General features: G+C 40.5%; 1 protein-coding gene across 1 annotated transcript; it reads right to left on the reverse strand.

Annotated features, from left to right (window-relative positions):
• SLC10A6 (solute carrier family 10 member 6) lies at window positions 1-27,591 on the reverse strand. The gene is made up of 6 exons (XM_033106778.1): window positions 26,967-27,591; window positions 14,837-14,955; window positions 13,140-13,228; window positions 10,321-10,496; window positions 5,487-5,644; window positions 1-4,098 (listed from the first exon to the last, which is right to left on the reverse strand). Exons 1-6 carry the CDS (start codon window positions 27,341-27,343, stop codon window positions 3,884-3,886), a joined length of 1,134 nt encoding a protein of 377 aa, XP_032962669.1. The 5' UTR covers window positions 27,344-27,591; the 3' UTR covers window positions 1-3,883.
• Window positions 27,592-27,754: the final 163 nt, after the last annotated feature.

The raw sequence follows: 27,754 nt of genomic DNA on the forward strand, positions 1-27,754 counted from the left end.
TACACAAATTAGAGATTTCTTTCCTTAAGAAAACAAGTTTGGAAATAGGCAGTTGCTGGGATTGATTCCACCGTTCAAGAATATCAACAGATATATAATTATCCTGGCCTTTATTACTTCATGGTCTAGAAATGGCTGCTGCAGCTCCAGCTAGTACATCCACATTCCATAAAGGAAATAGGAGATATTGACAGGCATAAGGGTTAGTCAGTGCCTAGGGCAAAAAAGCAAAATTTTCCAGAAATCACAAGCAGTCTTCTATTTCTATTTTATTAGCAAGAACTATGTCACACGGTATCTCTAGCTTCAAGAAAATTATTTTTAGCTAGGCATATTGTTGTCCTGCACAAAATCTTGGTTCTGTACTAAGGACGAAGATAACAACAGATACTGTTGCAGCAAGCCGTGTGCCTTTCCAGTTCTGCAGGTTTCCACCATTCCTTAGTAGCTAACACTGTCAGTCTGTAATATCTTCCTGACCCCAAAACTATCTGAATTTGTAATTGTTGAAATGAGATTCACAAATAGGAAGTATCTGAAAGTAGTCTTCAACTTTGCAAATTTAGAGACTAATTTTGTATCCACCCAAAATTAGGCATATTCTAAAGGTCATGCTAAGCAACTTTAGTATATTTGCTGATACACCACGTTGCCAGTTTTTCAGCTTAGCTCTCTCTAGCAGGATGAGTGAGCCTGGACATCAGGTTGGTAAAGTACACACATACAAAGGCTGGTCAGAAGGTGGCTTAGAGGCCAAGGTGATTCCTTAAACTGGGTTAGGTAGAACTCCCCCTTACCCCACTAGGACTAATTGTGACTGCACAAGAGAAAGGAAGGGGACAGAATACTTACTGATCGCTTCCCATGCATTGTAACAGGTGTTTTCACATTACCTACGTTTCAGGGTATATAGGATTGAATGTTACCGTTTTTTTTGTTGTTGTTGTTGTTGTTTTTCTTTTTCAGAGAGGAAGTTGAAGTCCAGAGGGATTATCACTTGCCCAGGTTGCCCAAATAACAGAGCTGGGATTCAATTCTAGGTCAGCCTGACTTCGACCCACAACTCCAGAGGCATCCCACCTCTTCTAGTGGAATACAGCAAGTAGCCGGCAAAGCCCGTGTTCTTCGCTGTAGCATGCTGCCCCACCTGTCCAGCTGGCTCTTTTCCAGACATAGAGTGAGCTCACTCTGCTTAACATTCTCTCTCTCGCCCCACTTCTGAGCTTCATATACACCCTGACTTCTAGGAACTCATGATTGCTTAGATCAGGTAGAACACAATTGACTGTTTTTTTAGTTACATTCTTCATCCTAAAGATAATGTGTGGACCCTGGGCCACTTGACTGTTTCCAGTTCTTAGTAACACATTTATAAACCGTCTCTGGCCATGGCCGTCTGCTGATATGACTACTTTCAAACTCTTACGTTGATTCGTGTTGTTTCTGCATTAAACAATAGCTTTTGGTAGACTTGTCCCCCACTGTCCCGACGGTGGCAAATGCTGACCATGTTGACTATGTAGTTAATTCTTTCAGAACGGAGGGTTGGATTATACCATTTTATATTAAGTTCCAATGTAGAGACACAATTTAGAAGTTTATTTTTTGTAGAGTCTTAAAAACTCGTGGTAATGCTCATTTTAGACCTGGGAATGCATGTTAACACCCAACTCGACTGACTGTTCATTGCAGTGATCTATTACCCACCAGACTAGAAACCACGAGGGCAGGAACTCTTCCTGCCTCCTGACTACCGTGTGTACCATGTGCTTGTACAGAGCACAGACTAGCTTCTCAATACATACATGTTTATTAGGTGATCCATGGGAATTCCCAAGCAGTCAAGCAGCCCTTGAGAATTAACAATCATGTCAGAAGTCTACATAGTTTTGTTCCATATATTGTAAATATACTTGTGACACCTAATGGGGTTCTTTCTGTGATACCTGAAAGGCATTCTTGTTGTGAAAATACCATAATGAGTATTGTCATTATACTAACCACACGTTCTTGGGAATATTTACAAAATAAAATTATAAAGCATTAAATCTCAGACAATAAATTTTCTCACACATTTCCAACTTATGAATAAAAACAGAAAAAAAATGAAACCAAACAGAGTCCCAACAAAAACACATTATATAGGAAGTTATGTGATAAAGATGGCATTTCAAATCAGAGAAAGGATGAATGATTCAATATGTGATGTTGAGACAATTGACCATAAAAAATTAGATTTTGAACATACCATACAGTAAAATAAGTTCAAATTGGAATAAACATGTACATATTTCATCCATAAAAATAAGAGAACAATATATGGAAACCATTTTTAATAATAAAAGAATAGAGAAGGAGGGTGGGTTTTACCTACTGTCGGGCAGTACACACAGCAGCTAGTAAATACGTTGTGTAAACCTCCAAACACAACACCCTGAAAAGGGCTCAAATACATTCTCGAAAAGGAATCCTTTCACAATTCACATACCACATAAAAACATAACTATTCTAACATTTGACAGATATCAAGGTCAAAAACAGTTTTTAAAGACTAATACAGCTGAATATATAAGAAATATAAAACTTCTATACAGCAGAAGCCATAGAAAAACAAAAGAAAAAAGAGTAGGAAAATGTTGACAATAGGGCAAAGAGGTCACTATCCATAATGTTAAAATTTACCAGCCATTAATGAAAATAAGGTCTTCTCAACACAATAAACTTTTCCTTTTCTTCTTTAAAGAGATTTATCAGTCAAAAGAACAAAATATAATAGAAAAGCAGGCAAAGGACATGAATAGGCAAGGTGATGATGAAAAATACTTCACCCATAATTTTAGAATGCAGTTTTAAATGAGATATTTTCACAAATCAGAATCGACCACTCTTCAGATGTTGTGACTGGGGGAAACCAGGCCCCTTCAGGCACTGCTGTCCATACCACATTGCCGGAGAACAATCTGTCCAGCATTTTAATGTGCAGTTGGCCTAGCAATTCAAGTCGTAGGAAGTGATCCTATAGAAATACTTGCAGAACGGCACAAGTGGTTTTTCGGAACAATTGTAGTATCAATAAGTGGAGAGCTATCTAAATGTCCATTAATAAGGAATGGTTAGCTAAATTACAGTCCTTCCGTGCAATGGGATACTTCTATGAAGCCACTGTTCTAAAGAATGAGGTAGCTCAGCAGAGACGAACATGTAAAGATGCTTGCTCCATAATGTGTCATTAAGTGACTTACGAAACTGTACCTATGCAATGATCTCAATGTTTTTTAAATGCTATAATGTGTAAACAAAAACTAGAAGGATATACATGTGCCTATCACTGGGGAGCGAAAATACAGGACATTGACCTTTGAACCTCAAGTGTTCATTAAGTTCCCTCTAAATTTGTATTATACCTGTAATCCAGAGAGATTTTTAAGCCCTTAAAAAAGTGATTTGAAAAAAGGCCCTATTTTTTAATAAGAACTGCATGCTTCCTCCCCAGTGCTCAAAGGATTTGGCCAAAGTCAAGTGGGTCTAGACTCTGTCCTTGCTCTGCAGTATAAGATGGCATCTCTACACAGAGTCCCAACACTTATGAGAGTAAAATCCACAACATGAGAATGACTTCACATAACAATGAATGTTACTCTTCACTGCATGGGAAGACAAAAACACAGCAGCTAGTAAATATGTTGAGGAAAGCGCAAAAGGATTCCCTGAAATAGGCAGAATACATTCTCAGAAAGGGATCCTATGACAATTCATTATCCACACAAAAATATAAATATGCCAATATTCCCAATGGCCCTGCCAATGAGATCCACATGTCAGCTCTGCACTGTCTTTTCTGGCTGCCGAGAAGCCGGCAACCAGTCAGGCGAACAAGTCCCTCCTAGGCACATGAAGAGATGTGGCTGGTGGGCTCGAGAGCCGAGTGACCAACCATTGGCTCTGATGGCCCACGAGGTACAGCAACTTCTTCATTCATCTCTAAGAAAGCACTGGTCTCTTTGGGAGAAGTAGATTTCTTGTCATGGCAGCCTTCTGCACAACCTGGGTTCCTTTTTCTGTGTTTATTCTTCAGTATCCTCTTGTACATTTTATATGCTAGGTGTTAAAACATGCACATATTAAAAAATCACTTTAGCAAAGACTGTAATTTGGTGACTTTGTGTACTTGTCAATACTTTGGGAGTTTGTTTGCTTTGGGTCCTATATGTATAAAAACACGGGGGGAGAAAAGAGGAAAAGGAAAGGAAAACAAGAGGAAACTATGAAACCAAATAATTCAGTGTAGCAAAATGGCTATTTCTGTCTGGAATGAACCATTTGTGATTGAGCTTATTCATCAGGTTACTGACAGCTCATCCATTCAGTCAGTCGGTCCACAACCCCAGTGGTGTGCTTTCTGAGTCAGGTGCTCTTTTGGGAGCTGGAAGATAGCTGGGAACAAGCCAGACATGTTTCTTCATTCACGGTCTCACCATGAGAAGGAATTAAAACTTGAGTCTAAGACCAGGAGTTTCATTCTGCTAGGATTTCTCTTATCTTGTGGGAAAATTAATCCCCAAGTATTCCCTTTATTGATTGTTATATCAGTAATCAGTATATAATCAGTTATGTCAGCAATTATTGAGCCTTACTCAGAACTTCCTCCTTGACAACAGTAAAAATTTACAATGGCCCAAGATTAAAATACAATTGTGTGTGTACATTATCTATCCATGTGTATTTTTAAAATTAACCTTCTGTGAACCTACATAATAGATATATGACTCCGAATAGATGTATGTTTGGCTATATGAATAGATAAGCATGTGTGTGAGTGTGTGTCTGTATAAAATTTCAATATCTGTGTATGTATTATATTCCATAATTGAAAAATATGTCACAGCCATTCAGCACAATTCTTAGTCACAGAAGCACTGTGAAATAACTTGACATTTGGCTCTTTTTTTTTTTTAAGTTCTTTTTTCTTTTTAAGTTTTATTTATTTTAAATGTGTTTTTCCAGGACCCATCAGCTCCAAGTCAAGCAGTTCTTTCAATCTAGTTCTGGAGGGAGCAACTCACACTGGCCCACGTGGGGATCGAACCGGCAACCCTGGTGTTATGAGCATCATGCTCTAACCAACTGAGCTAACCAGCACCCCCGACATTTGGCTCTTGATGAAACATAACAAATGTCATTTTTGAGATAAATGATTGCTCATGGAGACTTATCAAGTCCTGAAATCTAAACTCTGATAGTGCATTGTTTTATGTGAAGCATACTTGTTTATAATTATAAGCTCACTTTCACATGATTTTTAAATATTTTCCTGTGAAACTTCCACTTGTGGCAAAGGATCTTGTTTGGGCACTCGATTTTCGCCAAAAATTTTCAGGTTGAAAATGTATCCCAAGGGCAGCACATGCATGTTTGGATTGAAACAGGGGTTGGTAAGTTGGGTCAGCAATTTTCAATCAAGTTTACCCAGTGGGGACTCTGCTCACCTGCAATAATGAGAATTCCATTCACCATCTGAAAGAGTCCATAGGACAATGGGAAGCTAAGCATCTGGACCAACTGCTTGGCACTGAAAGATAACTGGAGCATAGTGAAGCACATCTGAATGTTCTGAGCTCCAGTCTCTAAGGAAATCGTCCTGCACCTACCAATGAAAAATGTTTTTGAGAGTTACATATTAGCAATAAGGACTATTCTTCAATGTTCTGTTACATAGAGCAATAAATGTAAGCTATGAGGTCAGGCCACTAAAAATATTTACTCATTCAATAATTATTTGTGGAGTACCTAGTCTGTAGGTGGTCTCCTGAGAGGAACTCGGGAGGAGGGTCCTGTGAAACCTAACCTAGGAATCTGAGTGAAAAGTCAAGACATACACACAAGAAAAGTTCTGTGGCAACACCAGAAAAAAGTATGATGGAGCGTGGAGGAGATGCTGTAGAAATTCAGAAAAGTGATTAGAGAAGCTTCACAGGGGAACACTGGAATTAAAGAACGGGAAGAGGGGATGAGGCATTTAACGTGGGACAGTAATTGAAATTAGTTTCAGGGACAGGTACGAGGTTGGCCTATTAGGAGGCACTGCACATGCTATAAGTCCATTTGCATGCAGTGGAAGATTGGAAGAGGTGTGTAGGGACAGAGTCCCAGGGAGCAGTTTCCAGGCTCTCGGCCTCACATGGAAAGGTGCTGGCTCGAATAGTAGACGGCCATCAGCTGTACTAGTTGATCAGCTGTAACCAGTTAGCCATTGGCCACTGATATAACTGCCGTGGCTAAGCTAGCAAAGGTGCATTGCAGTTAGCAAGCGTGGATGGCGGATTGCGGAGCGTGTGGATCTTACTTCCTGTGTCTCGCCCGGCCCCTAGCGAGACTGGGGTGCAGGAAGACCCCCCTGTTGGGGTACTGGCAAATTATTGCGTTTGTGTCTCGACCAGCCACCAACAAGAATATAATGGTATGGCTCCCTTATCCATGGCTCCGTTGTTGTACCTTTTTAGCCTCACCATAGCCTGCAGTCTTGTGTGGGGAGCAGGAGCTGAGACCCCGCATGACAAATGGCCCAACGAGCAGGGTATGGTGTTGGCCAGAATTTTCAAAGGAGTAACAGAGCAATTTATACGTATGAAAGCTCAGTTTCACGAGCAGGGTATGCTGCCGGCCAGAACTCTCCGAAGGATGGTGGAGCAGTTTGTGCTTATGAACACTCAGTCTCAAGAAGCCCATGAGGAGCGGCGCCAGGAAGAAGAGGCGAGATCTGCTTGGGAGAAACATGACCCCTCAGTGAACTGGTGGTCCTCTCAAGCCTCCGGATGGCACGCCGCCCAATTGGCCAAAGCAAGCATCACCTTCCTTTTGGTGGTCCGCTGCTGCCGTGGGCTCCTAGAGTTGTGGACATCTTGCGCCGAAGCCACCGCCCACTCGGACGCTTGGCATGACGAGCAGGATTCCCGCCAGGTAGGAATGGTGTCTGACTCTGGGCAGGGGGACTTGTGGCCTCCACACAGTGTGTGGTGCCTGGTGGCCACTGTTGTCGGGAGCTGGACCCCGTGGAGGGGTGGGAGGATGTGGACGGTTCTCCAACCAGCATAGGATGGAGAAAGCAAAGGTCATTGCGGCCCTGTGGGCTGGCAAGTGCTTGCTGGGGCAGCCCGGATGTGGAACTTGTAGTCTCAGGAGAAAATGCTTGCTGAGTCCTTGGTGGGAGATGCGGGTGAGGTCAAGGTCGTCCCTCACCACCAGGTTGGGGAGGACTTCGAGTCCTCGCCCTGCGGAGAGGGCACACGTTGTGGGGCCGGCGCACAGCTCTGGCAAATGACTGTGGACTGTGGGGAATTGCTTTCCATCCCTGATTTGATGGACCGCTTGACTGTTTGCTTGGGAACTTACCACCATGTAGTGGAAGTGGTCGATGTTTGCTTCCTGTGTCTCGCCCCGCTGCCAGCGAGACTGATGCAGGAAGACCCCTTGTTGGGGTGCAAGCGGATGTTTGCTTCTTGTGTCCTAACCAGCCACCATCGAGAATATGTAAGCACCTTGGCTGTGAGCCACTATTGAGACAAGCATGGTACCCTGAGAACCCTGGCTGTGCCCAGGAAGTCTGGTTGTGCCCAGAAAGACTGGTGGTACCCTCAAAACCCTGGCTGTGCCCAGAAAGCCTGGCTGTGCCCAGGATATTGCATCCACCTCCACGTTGCTGATGCAGGGCCCCTCGCAGAAGATGTTTGTCTCATCGATTGTGAGGCGAGACCCTATTGGGGTGGAGTATGGGGACAGAGTCCCAGAGAACAGTTTCGAGGCTTTTGGCCTCACGTGGCAAAGTGCTGGCTTGGGTAGTAGATGGCCATCACCTGTAACTAACTGGCCATCAACCAGTTAGCCTTTGGCCACTGATATAACTGACATGGCTGAGCTAGCAAAGGTGGACTGCAGTTAGCAAAGGCTCATTGCAGTTAGCAAGCATGGATGGTGGATTGCAGATCGTGTGGATCCTACTTCCTGCATCTGGCCCGGCTGCTAGCAAGTCTGGGGTATAGGCAGACCCCCTGTTGGGGTACTGGTGGATTATTGTGTTTGTGTCTTGACCAACTGTTATCGAGAATATAGCAGTATGACTCCCCTATCTATGGCTCCACTGTTGTTCCTTTTTGGCTTCACTATATCCTGTATGCTTGTGCGGGGAGCAGGACTAGAGACCCTGCATGACAAGGTGACAATGGAAAGTTGAGTTAGAGATATGAAACAGTATGAACTAAACAACACTTGAAAGTAAACACAAAAACCTTAAGTGAAAACCAAATGTCTAAAATGGTTTCTTTGGTGAAAGAATTTAGTAATAAGTTTTTTCTACTTTTACTTTTCTATATTTTGTTGGTTTTCTAATTGCAAAACAATAAAATTAACCTCACTTGAAAAAGAAAAAGCAGGAGGGAAAAGAAGGAAGACCATAGGCAGGACCTTGGGGGCTGGGCTAAGCAGTTTCATCTGTGTCCAGTTTCTAAAAGGAGCCCTCAGGTTTCTAACAGATGGAAGAGAGGAAAGAGGTGTTTCCAAAGATAAACCAGCATCTCTATGCAAGCTGAATTGGAATGAGGAGGTAACAAGAGTGTGTAATGTGGGAGGGAAAATAGTGTCACCGGTACAGGACAAGTTCTGTGGCTCTATTTTAATTCTACTTACCCTGTTGTTTGCTATACTTTCTTCAGACTACCCTCACTTCTTTCACACCCCTGTCAATAAATTGATATGATTAAGCTACAAGCTAGACCTCACACCTGGACCATTCCCTAGGCAAATGTATTATCTCTGTCCTGATACTTCTCAAGCCCTAAGGTGTGCGGAAAAAAGAGATTGTGGACTATAGTTTGCTGTAGGAATACATTCTCTGCAGATGCAATTATATTGCAACCACTCAACCGTCCGTGTTCCTAATTGTTGACTTTGGAAACAATCCAGGTCCAAATCCTAACTCCACCACCTTCTGGCTCTGAACTTGATCAAGTTATTTAACTTCTCTGAAGGGTTTGCTCATCTGCAGAAGGAGGTACTGATATTATCTACCTCTCAGGCTTGTAGTAAGAAGTAAATGAGACAGAGTTGGCGAGCCTCACCCAGTACTTGATAGAATACTAAAAGTTCTCCCAAGTGAACTGGAAACAGCATAAAGCTAATTTAAAATTTCCCAAACTCCACCTTTGGAATTCACCTGCATAGCTTACTTTTCTTCAATAATTCTTTTCTGATTTTAAAAGTAGTACATACTCATTGAAAAACATAGAAACTATACCAAGGAAATAATAAGCAACTAAAATTGTTCTTAATCCTACTACTCAAAATAAATACTGTTAGCATATGGTGTAACTCTTCCACGCATAAATTCTTTTGCTTTCTTCTACAATATGGGAATCAAAATGCATATCATTTTCCATTCTTTTTAACTCAAATTTATCTCTTAAGTATTTCCAAAAGCATTCAAAATTGATACATCATGTTCCCTCACATAGCCACATCATGAATTAAATATCTCACTATTGTTAGATATTTACACTGTTTCTGTTTTTCATATTTATAAATAACACTGCAGTTAACATCTTTGCACATCAGTACTGGAGCGCTTTTCTGATAGTGCTAGCTTCAGGACAGAGTCCTAGAAGTAAAATCACTGTGTTAGCAGCTATAAATATTTATAAGGCTATTGAGAAGATTAAATTGCCTTTCAGAAAGTTTATACCAATTTATGTTCTCCCCAACAGTGTATGATAATGCTCATCTCATCTACATCAATTCAACATGAAATATTATCATTTTTAATATTTCACAGCATTTATTAATTATATGCCCCAACTTACAATGCCCCAACTTATAATAAATTTCTATCTTATTTCTCAAGTTTGTCCTTTTTCCTCCTGCCCCTTATAATTAGCATTTTTAAAAAATTTGGCACAAATAATGGATAAGTGCTTTATCTTTTGAATCTTCTTGCTTATGCCCTAGAATGATCTCTATATTTAGTGAAACCATCTCACCCCTCCTATTTACCTACTAGAATGTGAAGAGAAAGGTGTCCAGACTATAAGTGGTGCTCAACACCCGAATCCTAATTCCATAGATTACAAATTCTCATCAATTTGGCCTTTGCTTTCATTTACAGAAAGAATTACTATGATCTTTTCACCATCTTTAGGATGAAGTGCCCTTTTCCATCTACCTTGTAAGTCAAAACTCTTTGTGTTTCCAGCCACAGCTAGGCAGCAAAACCTGCCAATGGCAGTGTGTTTAATTTATCCTTCTCAAAAATGTTTATGGATACTTTAACTATACCTCGGCCAAGATTGGTGGGTAAGAAATGCCAGCAGAAAGCCCATGACATGGCCAATCAAAGGAAAGATGAAACTGATGGTCAGTAGGGTGATGTCTGGATTCCAAGCCTCTTTCGCCAGTATCACAACAGCAACTGCGATCACCAAAAGGAGGACTCCACCAACAGTGGCCCCAATCTGAAGCAAACCAATAAAATAAGTACACATAAGCATCCTGGTCTTTTTGATCTATGATGCAAAGTCCATCAGCACTTTAAAAGGTTTGGAAACCAGAAGTTGTAAAAACAAAGAGTAGACATGGAGACTACCAAATCCAATCTCATTTTATAGAAAATAAACCTGAAGTCTAAAGTGGGCAAGTAACTTGGCTAAGCTAGAAGTTGGTAAGGCTCAACGCAAATCTAAGTCTTCTTAGTTCATGATCGGTATCTTTTCCCTTCAAGTAGAGGGTTTGGCCAGGGGATTGAGTAGTAAAAGTTTTCATGGATAGGACCAATTTATGAAATCTGACAATAAGCATCCAACACCGCTACACACACCTCTTAGACACCTCTCTGGTAACCTCCTGTTGGAGATCTGCCCTGCCTGACAATCTGCCACTCTCTTCCCACCACCCCTTCCACCACCAATGTCTTCTTACTGCTTTGATCCCTGCCCTTCCCTCCTCCAAATGAAATTTACCCATCCTTCATTAGACAATCTGAGCTAACATTATCTCCATCCCCTCCCAAAAGAATACTGTCTCTTACTTTTCTTGTTTAGGGGAAACAAGCAAAAAAAAAAAAATTCCAATGGTTTGAGTTTTAGATCAGATAGGAAAAAAGCAAGACCTAAAATATTTGGGGAAAATTAGGATCTTGGCAAGCTCCCATTCATATCACAGGGAACCAAAACCAAACAAAACAACTCAATGTACCATAGATGTGTTCTGGGGGTCATTTTGACTGCCCAGATACAGGGACAGGTTGGGTTCCACCTCACGGGAAGATGCTGGAACACACAAAGGAGGCCTCTCATTGTAAAAATCTCTCTTCATCTTTCTACCACAAACAGGATTTAAAACTTCAAAATTCATCAAAGCAACTTGTTCAGAAAATGAATCAGATCTAAAATTAAAAGAGGACTAGGACCAGAGAATGAAGATATACCAAAATAATGATTAAATTATCACCGGTGGTTTTTTTTTTTTGTTTTTTTTTTTTACTAAGGTGCTCTAGAATATTTATGCATATTATTAAATATTTTCTGCCACAAATTCTGTGGAATAGCCAAAGGAAAGGGGTTTTAAATCTGCTTTGTACAGATAATAAAGCTGACATACAGAAAATTTATCTGATTTCTCCATTGACGCTGACAGACTAAAAGAGAATCTGGAAACACCAAAATCATGATTGTTGTTGTTGTTGTTGTTGTTGTTAGGTGGCCTTTTAAGAAAATAAAGATAGAGTACTTGAAAAGTAAGAGGTCACCATGATCATACTCTCCTCTCATGTTTTTTTCTTCTTTTTTTTTAACTTTTATTTATTTAAGTGTGTTTTTCCAGGACCCATCAGCTCCAAGTCAAGTAGTTGTCTTCAATCTAGTTGTGGAGGGCGCAGCTAACACTGGCCCACGTGGGGATCGAACTGGCAACTGGCACGGCTGCCAAGAGAACCGTGCTCCAACCAACTGAGCAACAGGCCACCCGTCTTCTCATGTTTTATAAACAAAGTTATAACCATACACTGCCACATCGGAAATTTTATCCTACTGAACTAACACAGTCACTCACATACAATCCAAACCCACAACATGGAAGACTTCCTCCAGCTCTCTGCCCAGTGGATTTGTCTGCTTGCCATCCCTCTTTTCTCATTCCTTGTTTCTTTGGAGGAATGGTGGAAGTTGTTCTGTCTTGTGCCACACTGGGAAAGCAGTATTCATTTGTGCAGGCAAACGGACTGGGTGCATTCCGTCAGCGAGAGCTAATCAGCAAGAGCTTAAACTGAACCAAAACATAAATCCCAAACTCAAATCAACTGAGATGTATTTGCTGAAGCTCCAATCAGCACCAAATGTTTATTTCGCTATAAATGTAAAATACAACAAAACCATTTTTAAACTATTGAAGCACATAATATAATCTTCTGTCTTCTAAAACAATACATAATTGGAAAACTGAAAAGCACTCTAGGAGATTGACACCACTGTTGAGAATGCCTTCTCTCTAGCTAGGTATTTTTAAAGGCCATGTGCTTGTTTCTCCAGCAGACAAAAGACAACCCTGGAACCTCCAGATGAGATCATTACCATTATTCATTCCATGGTCCGACCCCTCAATGTGTTCTGGATGACTTCATTGGGACGGGTATTCACCTGGTGCACAAACTACAACTCTAGAAGCTCCCCCCCTGAATGCTTCTGAAAGACAGCCCGTCATCCTACTTTTCCACAAAACCAGCCATATTCCTAAACACTGGGCTCCATTTCTCACACACGTGAAGAGCTTTCACTTTGAGGGCACCTGTGCTAAGCCTTGTGAATGACGAGCCCAAGGTTCTCTCTGGCCACACACAGGCCCTAGTTTTTCTGCCACTACAGCCAAGAGTCCCACACTTTCCAGGGTGTCATCAGCCTCGGTTTATGGGCCTAGGGGAGTGACAGAGAAAGGCTTAGAGAATGAGAGGAAATGGGGTGGTTGGATCCAAAAATGCAGGACACGTAAGGAAAATTACTGGGTGTGGAGCTGTGTTTGACCGGCCCATTTGTCCACGCATGGCCTACATCTGTGCCACGTCTCTGAGTCTGAGAATGTGCTAACTGCCCTGTGGAGCTGCTTACCTTGAGAATTATTTTGGATTGTTTTGGGAATCTATGATTCACATAGACTCCGAAGGCCACAGGAATGGTCAGGCACACGAGGGAAATTCCTGAAGAGAAGAAAAATCCATCAGATGGTATCCCCTCTCATCCTAATTGCCCAGTCCTCAACAGTTTTCATTTTAATTAGATAAGAGTTTTCATTAAAGCTGCATTTTGCTTTTTCAACCACCTCCAAAACAATTTCTTTTTTAAATCTTTGGAAGACCGTCTTTGAAGTGTATATGATACTACTGAATGCCACCATACTTGGTCCATCATTTCTCTCAGAATCCCTCTGACAATCACATGGAATTTTAGAGACAACTGGAATTGTAAACGTTTAGAAAACAGGAGGACCCTTTTTTGGCTGTGATATTCTTTGGTTCTCTGTATGGGGTCACTCTCTACAACCACAGCTATTCTTCCCTATTTGAAGCCAATGGGTCATTTACTTCACAAAGGAAGAATACCTGTTTCAGACATAAAAACAGCATTTGCTACACATGCCAAAACAATTTCTCATATTTTTCAAGTGTAGCTAGGTAACCCAAAGGCAGGTAGGGAAAAAAAGCCTTTTAATTAACACAAGTAAATAAAGGCATGGAAGGCAGGCTCAATAGAACAGAGGTCTACTTGCTAACAGCATCCATACACTGACAAATCTGGCCAACTGCTGCAATACTGGCTCCAGGGTTATGTGAGTTGCTCATTATATTTGAAGTTTAATTTTTTACAAGTGCATATCAGAATATATTACCAAAACAGAATATATTAAGCAACTTACTGATCGGAAAAGGTTGCACATAAAATCATGATTTCTAAATTAAGAGTTCACTCAAATTTTACAAATTCAATTGTCTCCAGCTGTTCTTAGGAGATGGCTTTCTTCATGGTTTTGAACTATGGGCCCTGCTCCAGGTGCTTACTTAAGACTCCAGAGTGACACTTTAGAGTTGTAAGAATCATAGTTTCTACCAGTTCTCCAAAGCCTCTGACCAAACTAGCACAGGCAGATCATTTCACCAAGTTTTTCTTCCACACCTAGTAAATCCACAGAAGTCTCTAGAAAAAGGGCAGAGTTTAATGAGAAAGAATAGTCAAGAAAGGAGGTAATGAAAGAGATATGGGTATATTTGTGACATGTGGATATACTATACATGAATAATCAATAGGTATCATTTATGTTGATCAGTAAAAAAGTCAAGACGCTCAGGCAATGTCAAAGTTGGAGTTTGGGGACTAAGGTCTCATTAGAGCCACTGTGATCCAATTAACCTTTTGGTCATAATGAGTCCAATTGCTTTATAGTGAATTATATAAAGGTTGTGTGTGTGTGTGTGTGTGTGTTTAATAAGTACATTTTCTGGCTTTATTTTCAAAAGTGAACTGTTATAGGGGTTAAGAGCTTGGACTTTGTAGTCAGACTCCTGAGTCAGAATTCCAATTCTGCCGTTACCAGTTGCACGACCTTGGTCAAGTGACTTAACCTCCCTAACCCTGAAAAATCTAGGAAATGGAACTAGTAACAGAATCCGTACAGTGAGGTTATTTAGAGAATTAAGTTAGATGATATAGTGAAAAACCTTGCATAAAGGAGGCACATAGTCAACAATAGCTATCATTCTTACTTGCAGAACCATTATTGTTACTATTCCATTGCATAAGCTTATACTGACCTATGTTCTGATAGGGAAGGGTGAGAGTCTCCTCAAGATTCCAGGACAAGGTGTAGAGATAAAGACATAGTGGCATCATTCCCAGGGCAGCCACTGTGGAACAAGTTGTCATACTGATGCTGAAAATAAAATGAAAACGATGAGTAAGAGGGAGAGTTTGAAATGAAGTTAGTTGTTACCAAAAGCAACTCCCGGGACACAACTTCTTAGAGATTACATAGAGTACGTTACTTGAAGTTCTCTCCTGCCTTATTCAACAAATGATGGCTGTGTTTGTGGTCTAGAAAAAGATTTCCAGATCTTGATATCCATCAATGAACTCAGATTTACTTCAGGATTTATTTGTCCTAAACATTTTGCTTGACACTATAAGGAATTTTTTTTCTTCATCCAGTTCTTTTCTATTAAGATATAATTCAAAGACCACAAAATTCATCAGTTTAAAGTGTTTCTAGTATAGTCACAAAATTATCCAACAAGAGCACTATCTATTTCCAGAATATTTTCATCACTCCCAAAAGAAACCCCACCCCATTAGCAGTCACTCCTCGTTCTCTTTCTCTCCCCAGGCCCTGGCAACCAATAAACAACCTACTTTATGCCTATAGGATTGCCTATTCTGGACATTTGCTATGATTACAATTATACAATAATATGTCCTTTTTTGTCTGACTGGCTTCTTTCATTTGGCATAATGTTTTCACGGTTCATCCATGTTTTAACATATATCAGTAGTAGTTCAGTCCTTTTTTGTGACTGAATAGTATCTTGATTACTGTACTTTTATTGCAATGTGTGAAATACGTTATTTGTTCATAAATTTGTAATCTATTTTTATTTTTTCCAAATATGTAAGGTCTTAACTTTTAAGTCTTTATATTTTTTTTAATTGGAAAGAAGCACTTGGTTACACATTAAAATACCTAACTTCCGTGCAAGGGAACAAGCATGAGAAACCAGGGACTGGGGCACAGAGCCTTGGAATGGCCCCTCCTGCTCTGACCTGGGGAGAGGCAGAAGAGCAGATGGTGCATATAGAGAAAGCTCAGACAGAGACGTGAGTGGAGAGCCAGAAGGTTACATTCCGTGAAAGCCAAGAAAAGAGAGCTTCCAAATGAAGGCAAAATGCCAACAAGAGATCAGGGAGGATGAGAACCCAAGAAGTCGATTTAGTGCCATCCAACCTTCCGCCAGTTTTTTATGCCTCCAACCCAAATCTGCCCTGTCTATCTCCCACCTCCACCTCCAACTCCCAAGCTTAGGCTGTCTTTCTTCCCCATCTGGGGTGAAAGAATGAATCAGTAAAATTAGGGGAAATACAGTAAATAGAAATGAGATTATCTCCAGGCATACTAAATATTTTATCTTTAAACTGCTGGAAAAAATTACACAATCTGTTTAATTAAGCACGTACAAACTGTTTCTAGACACTATGAATGCTCCTCTACCTGATGAGAGGAGGCAAATGGCACATCACACAACACAACCCAAGGGTAAAAAGCAAGACTTCATTCACTTTAACACCAGGCCCAGAAAATCTGGGAACTTTTTAATATTCATCGTTGACGTTCTCACACCAGACTGCCTCGCACATACTATGTGCCCAGTCTGTGCCCGGGGCACAAATGGCTGAGGGACTAAGAAGTAGACTAGCCCCCAGCCCACCAAGCAGAGGAAGAAGAGCCTTTGTAGGGCTGAGGTCTGCCGCACAGATAACAAGGGGCCTCTGGCACTTTATCAGGCCTGCAAATCACTCATCATTCTTCCTCATAATGTGTATCACCACTTTTCCATCTAATTGCCCTGCCTAGAAAACAACTATGATTACTTTAACATTTCCTATCAGACGAATGTTTATACTTTCGGCAAAGCAGCAACCATTTTACTTTAATGAGATTCAAAATACTCTTTCTCTCATTCACTGTGGGTAAACATGCAAAATGGCACACCCCCTCGGAGGGAGTTTGGCAATATTTAGCAGAATTACACATGCATTTACTCTCTGACCCAGCAATCCCAAGTCTGGGACTCTATTCCAAAGATGCACTGTCAAAACTATGAAAAGATATATCACCTGGCAGTGTTCGGGCAGCGGCATTCCAGAGAGTGGGAACAGAAACTGCAAGACCCTTTGAAATTTCCATCTGGACGTTACACGTTGTCACTTCTGCCACATTTTATTGGTCAAAGCCAGTAACCAGACCAGCCCAGGCTCAAAGGATAGGGAAATATGCACCCCCACATGGGAGGAGGGCCAGCCTTATCACATTGCAAAGGAAGGTGCTTATGAGACTAGAAGGACTTTTGGCCATACTTTGCAATCTATTACAAATACTGAAATATTTATAGGTAAAATAATACCTGCAGTTTGCCTCAGAAATAATCCACTGGGTGAGCGGGGAGTGGAGGTGAAATCAGAAGGATCCTATGTTGGTAATTGCGGAAACTGGGGGAAGTGTACGAGGGGAGCGGAGGGTTCACTACACTGTTCTATCTACCTTTTTATATATTTGAAACTTTCTACGACAAATAATAAATGAATGTCCCTTCGATCTTTGTGGAGGACTGTGCTGTCAGTCTGGATAGATGAGGTCTACTCTATCCCATTTTACCTTGATAGACACCTTGCCCTCCATCTAGTATCATGCATACACTGGCATGGGGGCATCTAAAGCATTGCCCACCCAAGCCTGGCTGGCTGTGGGCTTTTCTTTCCTCAGCACTGCTGTGTACCACCTCTCTGCTCTTCGAGTATTCGTTCTTGGGGGGTGGCTGCCATTGCCCTCTGGACACACATTTATTGGCATTACCTCACATGCTGCACACATACTGTACGAAAGCTGTATACCTGTCAATGTGCGCCAGACTGTGAGCTGCTGCAGGACAGGGCCTTTCTTATCTCCTCATCTCTGGGAACCTGACATAGCCTCATGCTGCAGCATACTGGAGGAGCTCATTAAATACTTATTAAATGAATATAGGAATCAAAGAATGAACCAGTAGGTCAATACACTGGTGCTACGAACATGTTTTCTCTGCCTTCCTCATATATCATGTGTCTGCAGGTGAGCCTCAAAAAAATCTTAGTGAAATGACCCCTTGACACCGAATTCAAATGTTAGACACCCCTTGACACCGAATTCAAATGTTAGACACCCCTTACGGCAATCCGAGGAACAGAGGCTTTCTAGTAAAACATAACAAAGACCATGCTCTTCCAAGTGGTAATACAAATGTGAGTAACATTTTAAGAAGCAAATGTTTATCTGATTGGAGCCCTTTTCAGAAATCCAGACTTAGGTGATTGACAAGTATTTGTATACGATACATTCCTTCCCCTTTTATTTTTATATTAAGCATTGCTGTTTCACACATGCTTCTTTATTCTTTATTTCTTCTTTGTTTCTTCTTTTTGAAGCAATCACACAATACACATTACTCTGCAAACTGGTTGCTTTTTTTTCCTCCACTTAATATCACAGACAACCTTTCAAGGCAACGCATATAGCTTAAATTCATTATTTAAAAAAATTGCACAGTTCACCCTAATCTAAATATGCCATAATTTCTTCAGTTACTTCATTAGTGATGAGTAAATTGCTTTGAGTATTTTTCCATTATAAACAATGCTATAATAAACATTCTTGCACATATTTCACTTGAAATAATTATTTTATTTCTGTAGAATCGAGTCCCCAAAGTGGAATCGCTATGTCAAAAAGTCGTTTTTTTAATTATTTTAGTAGATAGCACCAGATTGTTTTCCAAAAAGATTGTTGCATTTCACAGTCGTGTCTCCACTGAATGTGATCAATCCCTTTTTAATTCTCATGAGAACATTGAAAAATGCATCTGACTGTTATTCTGTCATACACGCGACTCTTCATGAGGCTGTGCTTTCTTTGTGTTTGCTGGCCTCTTGGATGTCCTCTCTAAACAGCCTTGCTTGTCTGATTTTTTTTTCTCAACTTGTAGGAGGTCTTTTAAAATTAAGGTTCATATTATCATGTGAATACAAATACCTTTGCCAAGCTTATTGTGTATGTTTGACGATGCTTATGACTTTCAAATCTGTCTGGTTTTTTTTTTTGTCCTCTGAATTTCTTGTCTTGTTAAAGATTTCCTCCTATCCTGAGGTTATTCAAATATTGTCCCCACTTTTTACTTTTTTATAGGTTGATATTTTATATTTACATTCTTAACTCATCTAAAATGTATATTTTATATGGTGTAAGGTATGAAACTGATCTACCATGTTCTATAATGACAGGCACATGTGTCAATACTATTTACTAAATAAATAATTTCTTACTAACTTGAAGTGCTAACTTCACTACACGTTGTCACACAGCAGCCTACCCGTCTGTCCCCTCGTACCTACGCCTAAAGAAAGAAGATTCTGTGAGACTGATCCTTTCAGGGACTTTGCTTCACCTTTGGGCTTACACCTTATATCTCCCTGTTTGGCCCCAAAAGTTGGCTGGTTAGTCAATGATGGGTAAGGTTCCTCAAGGAAGGAACAACCTAAGGCACAGTCACATAGGGGCCATCAGGAGAACTCACGGGGTTGATAGAGGTGGGCATAGACCCCCACCTTCCCCCAGCTAAGGAGAGCTTCTGCCTCTGTGGCTATATTCCCTCCCACAACCTGCTTGGGAAGTGATTCAATGATGTGATAACATCAGTTCTCCATCTATTCTTATCAGTAAGTTTCAGCATAAAGGTTTTGTCCCTTGGGGAGGTACATACAACAACTACTAATACATCATAGGACTTTCGGTACCGGCCACTTGCAGGCAACGGTGATTGGTTTGAATCAGTTTTCTGGGATGATGTATGAGACTCACAGACCGTGGGAAAAACAATGCTACTTCCTTGTGTGGACATCAGTAAAAGCCACACGGTGGCCCGATTCGGGGCTCTCAGTCCTTTGAGGCTGTGAGACCCTTGGCCCCTATTACATAAATCTCTTGACTTCGGTTTCTTTCTTAACCCTTCGCCGCCCCTTCTTGTTCTCTCACTGCCCATGTTGTGCTGGTCGCAACACACACTAAATGTGTAAGTGTATTCGGAACGTTCTTTTTTCCTTAGCAAATACCAAACTGTTTGAATTAGTGTTTTCATAGTGTGTTTTTGTATATGACAGAGCAGATAATTCTGTGTAACTTTTTCTTTGCAATCTTTTCTTAGCAGTTCTTGCATTTATCTCATTCCATATAAAATTTAAAATTATTTTATCCTGTTGGTTACTTTGAGCAAAGACTTCTTCCTAGTATTTAGAGAACAGATAAAGAAAGAAAAGCAGTTTGCCAAAGCTCTCAAACCTCTGTGTCCATGAAGAGATAGTATCTGGAAAAAGTGTGTCCGGGAAGCTTTTCCAAATTCTTAGTCTGTAATAGTGCTACTATATTCCTTGGCTCTTCATATGACCACGTCCTGAAAAGAATCCCATATTACATCACTTTCCTCTTAAACCTCTGGAGAACTAGCATAGCCTTGTCCCCTTTTATGGCGTTGGCTCGAACAGCAGAAAGGTGAGATTCATGACTATGGAAATCAAAGTTTTAGATTTCCATCAGAGTGATTCCAGATCATTGGTTACATAGGTTACTGCCTCCATCCTTTATACAATTCTTCACGCCCATGATGCTCACGGGAGTGGACAAGATGATCTTGGTACTCTGCCAACTGTTATAAATGAAAACAAAGCTGGAGAAGAGCACACCGAACACGTGTGAGTGCAATGGAAAGTCACACCTTTTGTTTTACTGCCATGAAATTCCAACGTGGCATAAACAGAGGATGTGGCTAACTGGGTGTCTCGGCTATTCACATATAGGAAAATTGTTGGCAAATTCTGGCTTAGACGTAACAAGATTCCACTTGCACTAAGAATGGCATCAGCATCCCAAGCTATTATAGAAAATAATGAGACAGATTCAGCAAGTCTGAACCAACAGGTAAATCCTGAATCTCCCTTAAAACATGGAAACTACATTTATACACATTGTTAAAATGTAGTGCCAGTTAAGTATACCATTTTGCAATTAGGGTTTAAATTATTCAGACGTTGTTTTAGTTTTAAACCAATAAAATAAGAAAGTATGACGCTCAAAACTATGAAAGTACATACTTGCTTCCCTACTGAAAAGAAATTAAAAATTATCTGGCTAGCCAGAGGGCAATAGAGTATGTTATAAGGTCAGGTCACCAGACTTGGCTCTAGAAAAGAGTTCAAGGCCAGACTTTCCATGCCCCAATATAAATGTTACTCCTGTCTGCTGCATCTCAGTAATAATGACTAGCATTTATTGAGCACTACCTACAAAGTATTACACCTCGTGCTTTCAGATACATTTTCTCTTTTCATCTATGCAATAACCTATGGTATTATTTCCATTGTATAGACAAGGAAACTAAGGTACATACAGTGTTACAGAAACTTGCACAAAGTCATATGGATTCGATCTAAGTTCTGTCTCTTAAGATGATCTTCAGTTCTCTACCACACCATGTCAGACAGACATGATAAATCTGAAGTCCTATTTCCAGGGCCTCCGCTGAAGGACCAAGCGCTTCTTTAAAGGTCAAAGGTCAAAATTGGCCCCTGAATCCCTCAGACTCCACCACCACCATCAGAATCCCTTCTCTGCAGCTGAGGACATAAATACATCCTCATGAAAGAATGGACCTCATATATCAAAAGTTGTCAAACAGAAGACATGGGAACTGTCCGGAGTGGCACCAGTAAACTGATTGCATTTCAACAGCAGTTTTTGTAACACACACAGGCAGTCAGAAACTTTCCTTCAGTCTTTCACTCGGCGTTTATCAAGCACCTACCACCACCACGCTGGCACTGAGCACCCAGACATGAACAAGCCCTCAAGGAACTTACAGACCTGGTGGGTGAGGCAGATAAGTAGTCCAGCTATTGCAACACTCTCCAACAGATGTCAAGAAAGAATTACATATTTGGCACTGAGGACAGAGGGGAGAGGCATCTCTGTCAAACAGTTTCAGGAGAAACATTCAAAACTGGGGTGGGGAGAGAAGGACACTTAGACTATATCATTTGCTTTTCTTTTCCTATTGTCACAAGATACTTAAAAGGACCTCAAATCCACTTCTAGTTTAAACTCAAAAGAATTGAAAGCAGGGACTCCAACAAATATGTGCACACCCATGTTCATGGCAGCATTATTTGCAACAGCCAAAAGGTGGAAACAACTCAAATGTCCATCAACAGATGAATGGATAAATAAAATGTGGTACATACATACGATGGATAATTCGGCCTTTTTTAAAAAAGGAAATTCTGACACATGCCACAATACAGCATGGATGCACTTTGAAGGCATTATGCTAAGTGAAATAAACCAGACACAAAAGGACACATATTTTATGATTGTATTTATATGAGATACCTAGAGTAGTCAGATTCAGAGATTGAAAGCATTAGGTTGGTGCAAAAGTAATTGCGATTTAAAAGGTTACAAAAAACAATTGCAAAAACCGCAATTACTTTTACACCAACCTAATAGAATGGTGGTTGCCGGGGCCTGGAGAGAAGGGGGAGTTAGTGTTTAATGGGTACAGAGTTTCCGTTTGGGAAGATGACAAAGTTCCAGAGATGGATGGTGGTGATGATTGTACAACAATGTGAATGTGCTTAATGCCACCGAACTATACACTTAAAAATGGTTAAAGTTGTACATTTTGTTACATATATTTTACCATACTAGGAAAAAAGGACCTCAGACAATCTAACCCATTGACTGTACAAAGGAGGAAACTGTGGTCCAGAGAGGTAAATTGCTCAAAGGCACGCACCTCCTTGAGCAGAGACTAAAACAAAGACCCACGACCCAGTGCTCTTTTGCCTACCTCACATAATAATAATAATAATAACAACTCACATAGCATTTTATGCCAGGTGAGATTCTAAGCATTATATATATAGCATTACATATGATATATATATATATATATATATATGTAAGGATATATATATATATATATATATACATGTAAGGATATATATATGTAAGGACATATATATATATATATATCCTTACAACCCATGAGGTAGGTTATGTTTCAGTTTCTCCCTATTATAGAAGTGAGGAAACTGAGGCATAGAGAATTTTCATAATCGGCTGAGGAGACCCAGTTAGTAAGTGATGGATCTACCTACTAGCTCTGGAGTGGTGCACTTGACTACTACACTATACTTCCAGATCTTAGTTTTCATGTCCTACCCTCAAAGGCAAGAATTCTGTCCATCCTTAGTATAGTAGATTGCAAAAATCTCCCCAAATATTCACTGCTCTGCTTTCCATGCCTGCTGCAGTGTGACTTTGCAGCTTATCCCATCAAGGTCCAGACTCTACTTCTCTATTCCTTGAATCTGGGCTGGCCTTGAAATTTGCACTGGCCAATGGGATGCAATGAAAGTGATTATAAACTGGCTCCAAGCCCGGGCCTCAAGAGATCTTGTATGCTTCCTCTTTTTCAGAACCCTGCCACTGTCATGTGATTAGATCTAAGCTAGCCTGCTGGAGAATTAGAAAGCATGTGGAGGAGAGCCCAGTTGTCCCAGCCAAGGTCATCTAAGACCAGTCTACATTTAGCCAGTCCCCAAACATGTGAGAGAGCCCAGCCAAGGTCAGCTGAGCTCAATCCAGGGGTTTGGATAATTTTTTAGGTTCTCCATACATACGGGCCAATTGCTTTTCAAAATAGTTATAATGAAGGATGACATTATGACTTGAAGGGATAGAATCAGACCAGTTGGCATTCCAGGCTTTGGGGAAAACATGGGCAAATGAAAGTTGGAAAAGTGTGGGGTTGTTTAGAAAACAGTGAATATGAGTAGCCCGTTATAACTGTAGAGCAGTTGTGTTTAAACGGTTAATGGGAGATAAACCTGGAGAAGTAGTTTGGACCTGGCTTAGTTTATACCCAATTTAGTAGGTGTTGAGAAGCCTTTCTACGTGTAACATGTTCATTTTCTCCTCATAATACTATAAAGGAACTACTATGCTTTTCAGTTACAGAAAAGAGGTCTCAAGTCAGGATTCATAGATAGGCAACCTGACCCCAGAGCTTGCCTTAACCACCTACTACAAAACATGACAGAGAGACTGAAGGTAGAGGAAACATTGTCAAGATACTGCAACTGGCCAAGAAAGAAATTATGAGAGTTTGACCTGAGATAATGGCAGTGGGGATAGATAGAAAGCAACAGCTACGGGTGTCATGGAAGACGGTGGGCTACAGGACTACACAGCAGATTGAGTGAACAAGGTCAAGAATAAAGGGAGTCTCAGGGGAATGTTAAAATGAGCCTCGGTAACTGGAAGAATGATTGGTATCGTCATCAGAAACTCAGAACGCAGAAACTGGTTCAAACATGTTGATTCTGAAATGGCCTGTTTAGGGTGCACACATGGAGAACTGCAAGTAGATTGAATGAACACAGAGTTAAAGCATGAGAAACATGTTTGGGGTCACCTGCAGAGAGCTAGACCTCAATTTCCTCATTTGTAAAATGAAGGTGTTGTCCTAAATGCTCTTGAATTTTATCCAGCATGAAAAACAGAATTCCTATTGATGACAATCTACTGAGTTTTGCTGAAAAGTTTTCCTTTGTTGGCAATCAAGGGGGAAGAAACATAATGAACTTGGATATTGTTTCACTCAATAATACTGAATTTTCTCCCTTTTGCATTTTTTTTTACTGAGAATTAAGAGTTTATTACTCTTGTATCTATAAGCTTTTGAAAATCTAATATTTAGTCCCCATTTTACAATGGCATTTCTTACAGACTATTTTTTTTTTACTTGTTTTTTGTTTCATTTTGTTTATGAGACTCAAAGTCAAAGTTTTAAAAGAAAAAGGGGAAGTAGCTAATATTTATTGCATACCCACTATGTGCCTGTCTTCCTCTTTAAAATATAGTCTTGTGACTGATGGCTATATAATTTTAACCCTGTTTTACAAATGAGGAGATGAGGTTTATAGGTTAAATAATTTGACCAAAGTTAAAGGGTAATTAAGGGAAGTAAAATGAGTTTTCTCTTATAGACTTCCTAGTCAGTGGTGTTTTTATTACAAGGTTGGCTAATAAGAGATGAAGGTAATAAATGTTCTCTTTCCTAGAACAGCAGTAGTTGAGAACACTGTTAAAGATTTACGCTCCAACTCAGAACAGAAGATCTAGTGTGTTAGTAAATGCCATGGAAAAAAGTGCCTAAACTACAGCCTGATGAGAAACAGATGTGAATTCAAATCTGAGTTCTGCTTACTCATTTGTAACATTTGACAAACTACTTAACCCATGTGAGTCACCATTTTCTCAGCTGTAAAATTCAGAATAATTAAAGGTCATGAACAAGATTATTATGAGAGCCAAGAAAGAAGAGAAAGAGAGTCCGTGAAAGCATCTACCTCATGCCTATCCGGGTACTTAATAAGTATGTTTCCTTTTTCTTGCCAAAACACTTTCAGGTCCCAGAATTTATGGCTGACATAAGGACTTTGTGTAAAGAATATTTATCCTTTCCCAATTATTATGTTGATGATCAACTTTATTGAATTTGAATTAGCAATGGATATTAGCGGGGCTTTATTTTGAATTCGCAATGCTTCAAGTGATACTTTTCAAATCTCTGAGAAGTGGGTAACTAAAAACATTTGCCATATTAAAATTAATTATTGGTCTGCACTCATTAAAATTTATAGGTGAAATATGTTCCATATGTTACACATTTAGCACAGCAGGAAACTAGAACCCCGTACCTGCAGCTGACTCACTAGTGTGAACTCCCAGCACAGTCAGCACTTCTGATTCATTCATTCATTGAATAATAAATCTCAACTAAATGACGTACACATCAAACACAGATTTAAATATATAAGTAGTTCTTTCTCTGGGGAGGAGGTGAAACAGTTTTTTCATAAGTAAGCAAAGAATCTCGAAAAACCACGGTTTTTAGCTCTTTCATTTTTCCAGTTGTGACTATTCTTTCCTCAAACACTCTTTTTTTCCCCATCCACACATGGACTCCAAAAAATATGTGATTAATTTATCCTCGTTGAAGTATAAATTAGTGATAAAGCCTAATGTCTTCCAGACGTATTTGTTTACACTATAATTGGGAATAAGGTCACTGGTTTAAATGAAAGGAATGGGATTCTACTGATGAAAGTTAAGTATCTGAAAAGCAACAAGAAAGAACATTTGTAGTCCTAAGTCTTTTTGTTGCGGCCCACGTGAATTCAATAGGCCACCACTGGCACGTAAAGCAAGACATGCCAATTACATACCCCTAAAGCTCCTTCATCCAGTCCCCCAAAATACTGATTTCATAAAGTTGGTGCTCAGGCAACACTTGCTGACTAGAGCTACAAGAGCATCGTTTTGGTTATGCCACCACCACCACCACCACCACCACAGCTTTCAAACCATTGTCACTAGCTTCCTGGGATTCTCAGACTAAGTCCTGGGAGATTGTGAAGCTAAGACTGTGGTTAAAGCTGCCAGTGGGGGTAGGAATGAGTTAATATCTATTGTGTTTCCCCGAAAATAAGACCTAGCTGGACCATTAGCTCTAATGTGTCTTTCAGAGCAAAAATTCATATAAGACTGGGTCTTATGTAATATATTATGTCTTATGTCTTATATTACATAAGACCCAGACTTATATTAAAATAAGACCTGCTATTATATTATATTATTTATATTAAAATAAGACCAGGTCTTATATTAAAATAAGACCAGGTCTTATATTAATTTTTCCTCCAAAAGATGCATTAGAGCTGATGGTCCAGCTAGGTCTTATTTTCAGGGAAGCACGACAGGAAGGGCCATTGGGTGAGGAGAAGACCTGCCTCCCCACTACTCAGAAAAGTAGTCGCCACACAGAGGATGATCATAGCAAAGTCAATTTTAAGCTCAGAAAGGCAAGTCCTTCCAGGACTGAACAAGTCTCTGTAAAATGTTTCCCACTGGGATCTCTACCTAAAAGCTGGCATTGTTTTCAACGCAAAAAGTATCCGTTACCCCTCCCCCAAAGGCAAAGTGCTATCAGAGGAAGATGGCGCGGATTCCCCAGCGGAACTTACCTGAGATCCATATCTCCATCCACCCAGAAGGTGAAGATGTTAGAGATGGTTCCCCCGGGACAGCACCCCATGATGAGCACGGCAATAGCTTGCACAGGCTTCAGAGAGAAGCTGGTGGCCAGGAAATAGGCTATAAGAGGCATGAGCCCAAACTGGCAGAGCAGTCCCACAGCAATGCCCCAGGGTCTCCTGATGTGCGACCACAGCTTCTGGAGCTCCACAGAGCACCCCAACGAGAACATGAGCAGGCCCATCATCACGGCTGACATCACAATGAAAACAAGTTCCAAGTTCCCAGGTACCTGCAGCCCCACCAGCAGCTCCTCCTCCGAGCTGTTGGCAGGGCAGGCTGAGCTGCTGGAACAGTTTGCTCTCATCTCCTCAGCTCCTTAAGGCAGCATTACAAATGAACATCTGCCGCGACGGCTGGGCAGGTCTATCCTGCCACGTTTTGTAATAATGCAACAAAGTCACACGTGGAGAATCATTCCAATAGCTATTGGCCAGCCAGGTGATTCATCCTAATCTGATCAATTTATTTACAAATGGCACTATAAAAGCAATTAACATGGGCACGAAACGTATAATAAACTGTGGTAAGCAAGGCTTCCCACTTCTGTTTCTTACCACAGAATTTTCAAGTGAAGTGAAACAAGCGAACTTATTGTCAAGTGGAGTGACTGGGCGATGTCGTCAGCATCACATTGTGTTCCAGGAAAGGAGGTTAAATGCCAAGACATAACTTCTCCAAATGGGAATTTCAAAGAGTAGAGATGGCAATGTTTTGT

The sequence above is a fragment of the Rhinolophus ferrumequinum genome, chromosome 5 (genome assembly GCF_004115265.2).
Source record: "Rhinolophus ferrumequinum isolate MPI-CBG mRhiFer1 chromosome 5, mRhiFer1_v1.p, whole genome shotgun sequence".
Classification (NCBI taxonomy): domain Eukaryota; kingdom Metazoa; phylum Chordata; class Mammalia; order Chiroptera; family Rhinolophidae; genus Rhinolophus; species Rhinolophus ferrumequinum.

Excerpts from the sequence above, each read along its gene's own strand:
- SLC10A6 (XM_033106778.1), bottom strand. The coding sequence starts at position 27,343 with ATGAGAGCAAACTGTTCCAGCAGCTCAGCCTGCCCTGCCAACAGCTCG. Across the intron at positions 13,229-14,836 it reads CCTTCCCTATCAGAACATAG|GAATTTCCCTCGTGTGCCTG; the intron begins GTCAGTATAAGC and ends TCTTCTCTTCAG. Across the intron at positions 10,497-13,139 it reads AATCCAAAATAATTCTCAAG|ATTGGGGCCACTGTTGGTGG; the intron begins GTAAGCAGCTCC and ends GGTTTGCTTCAG.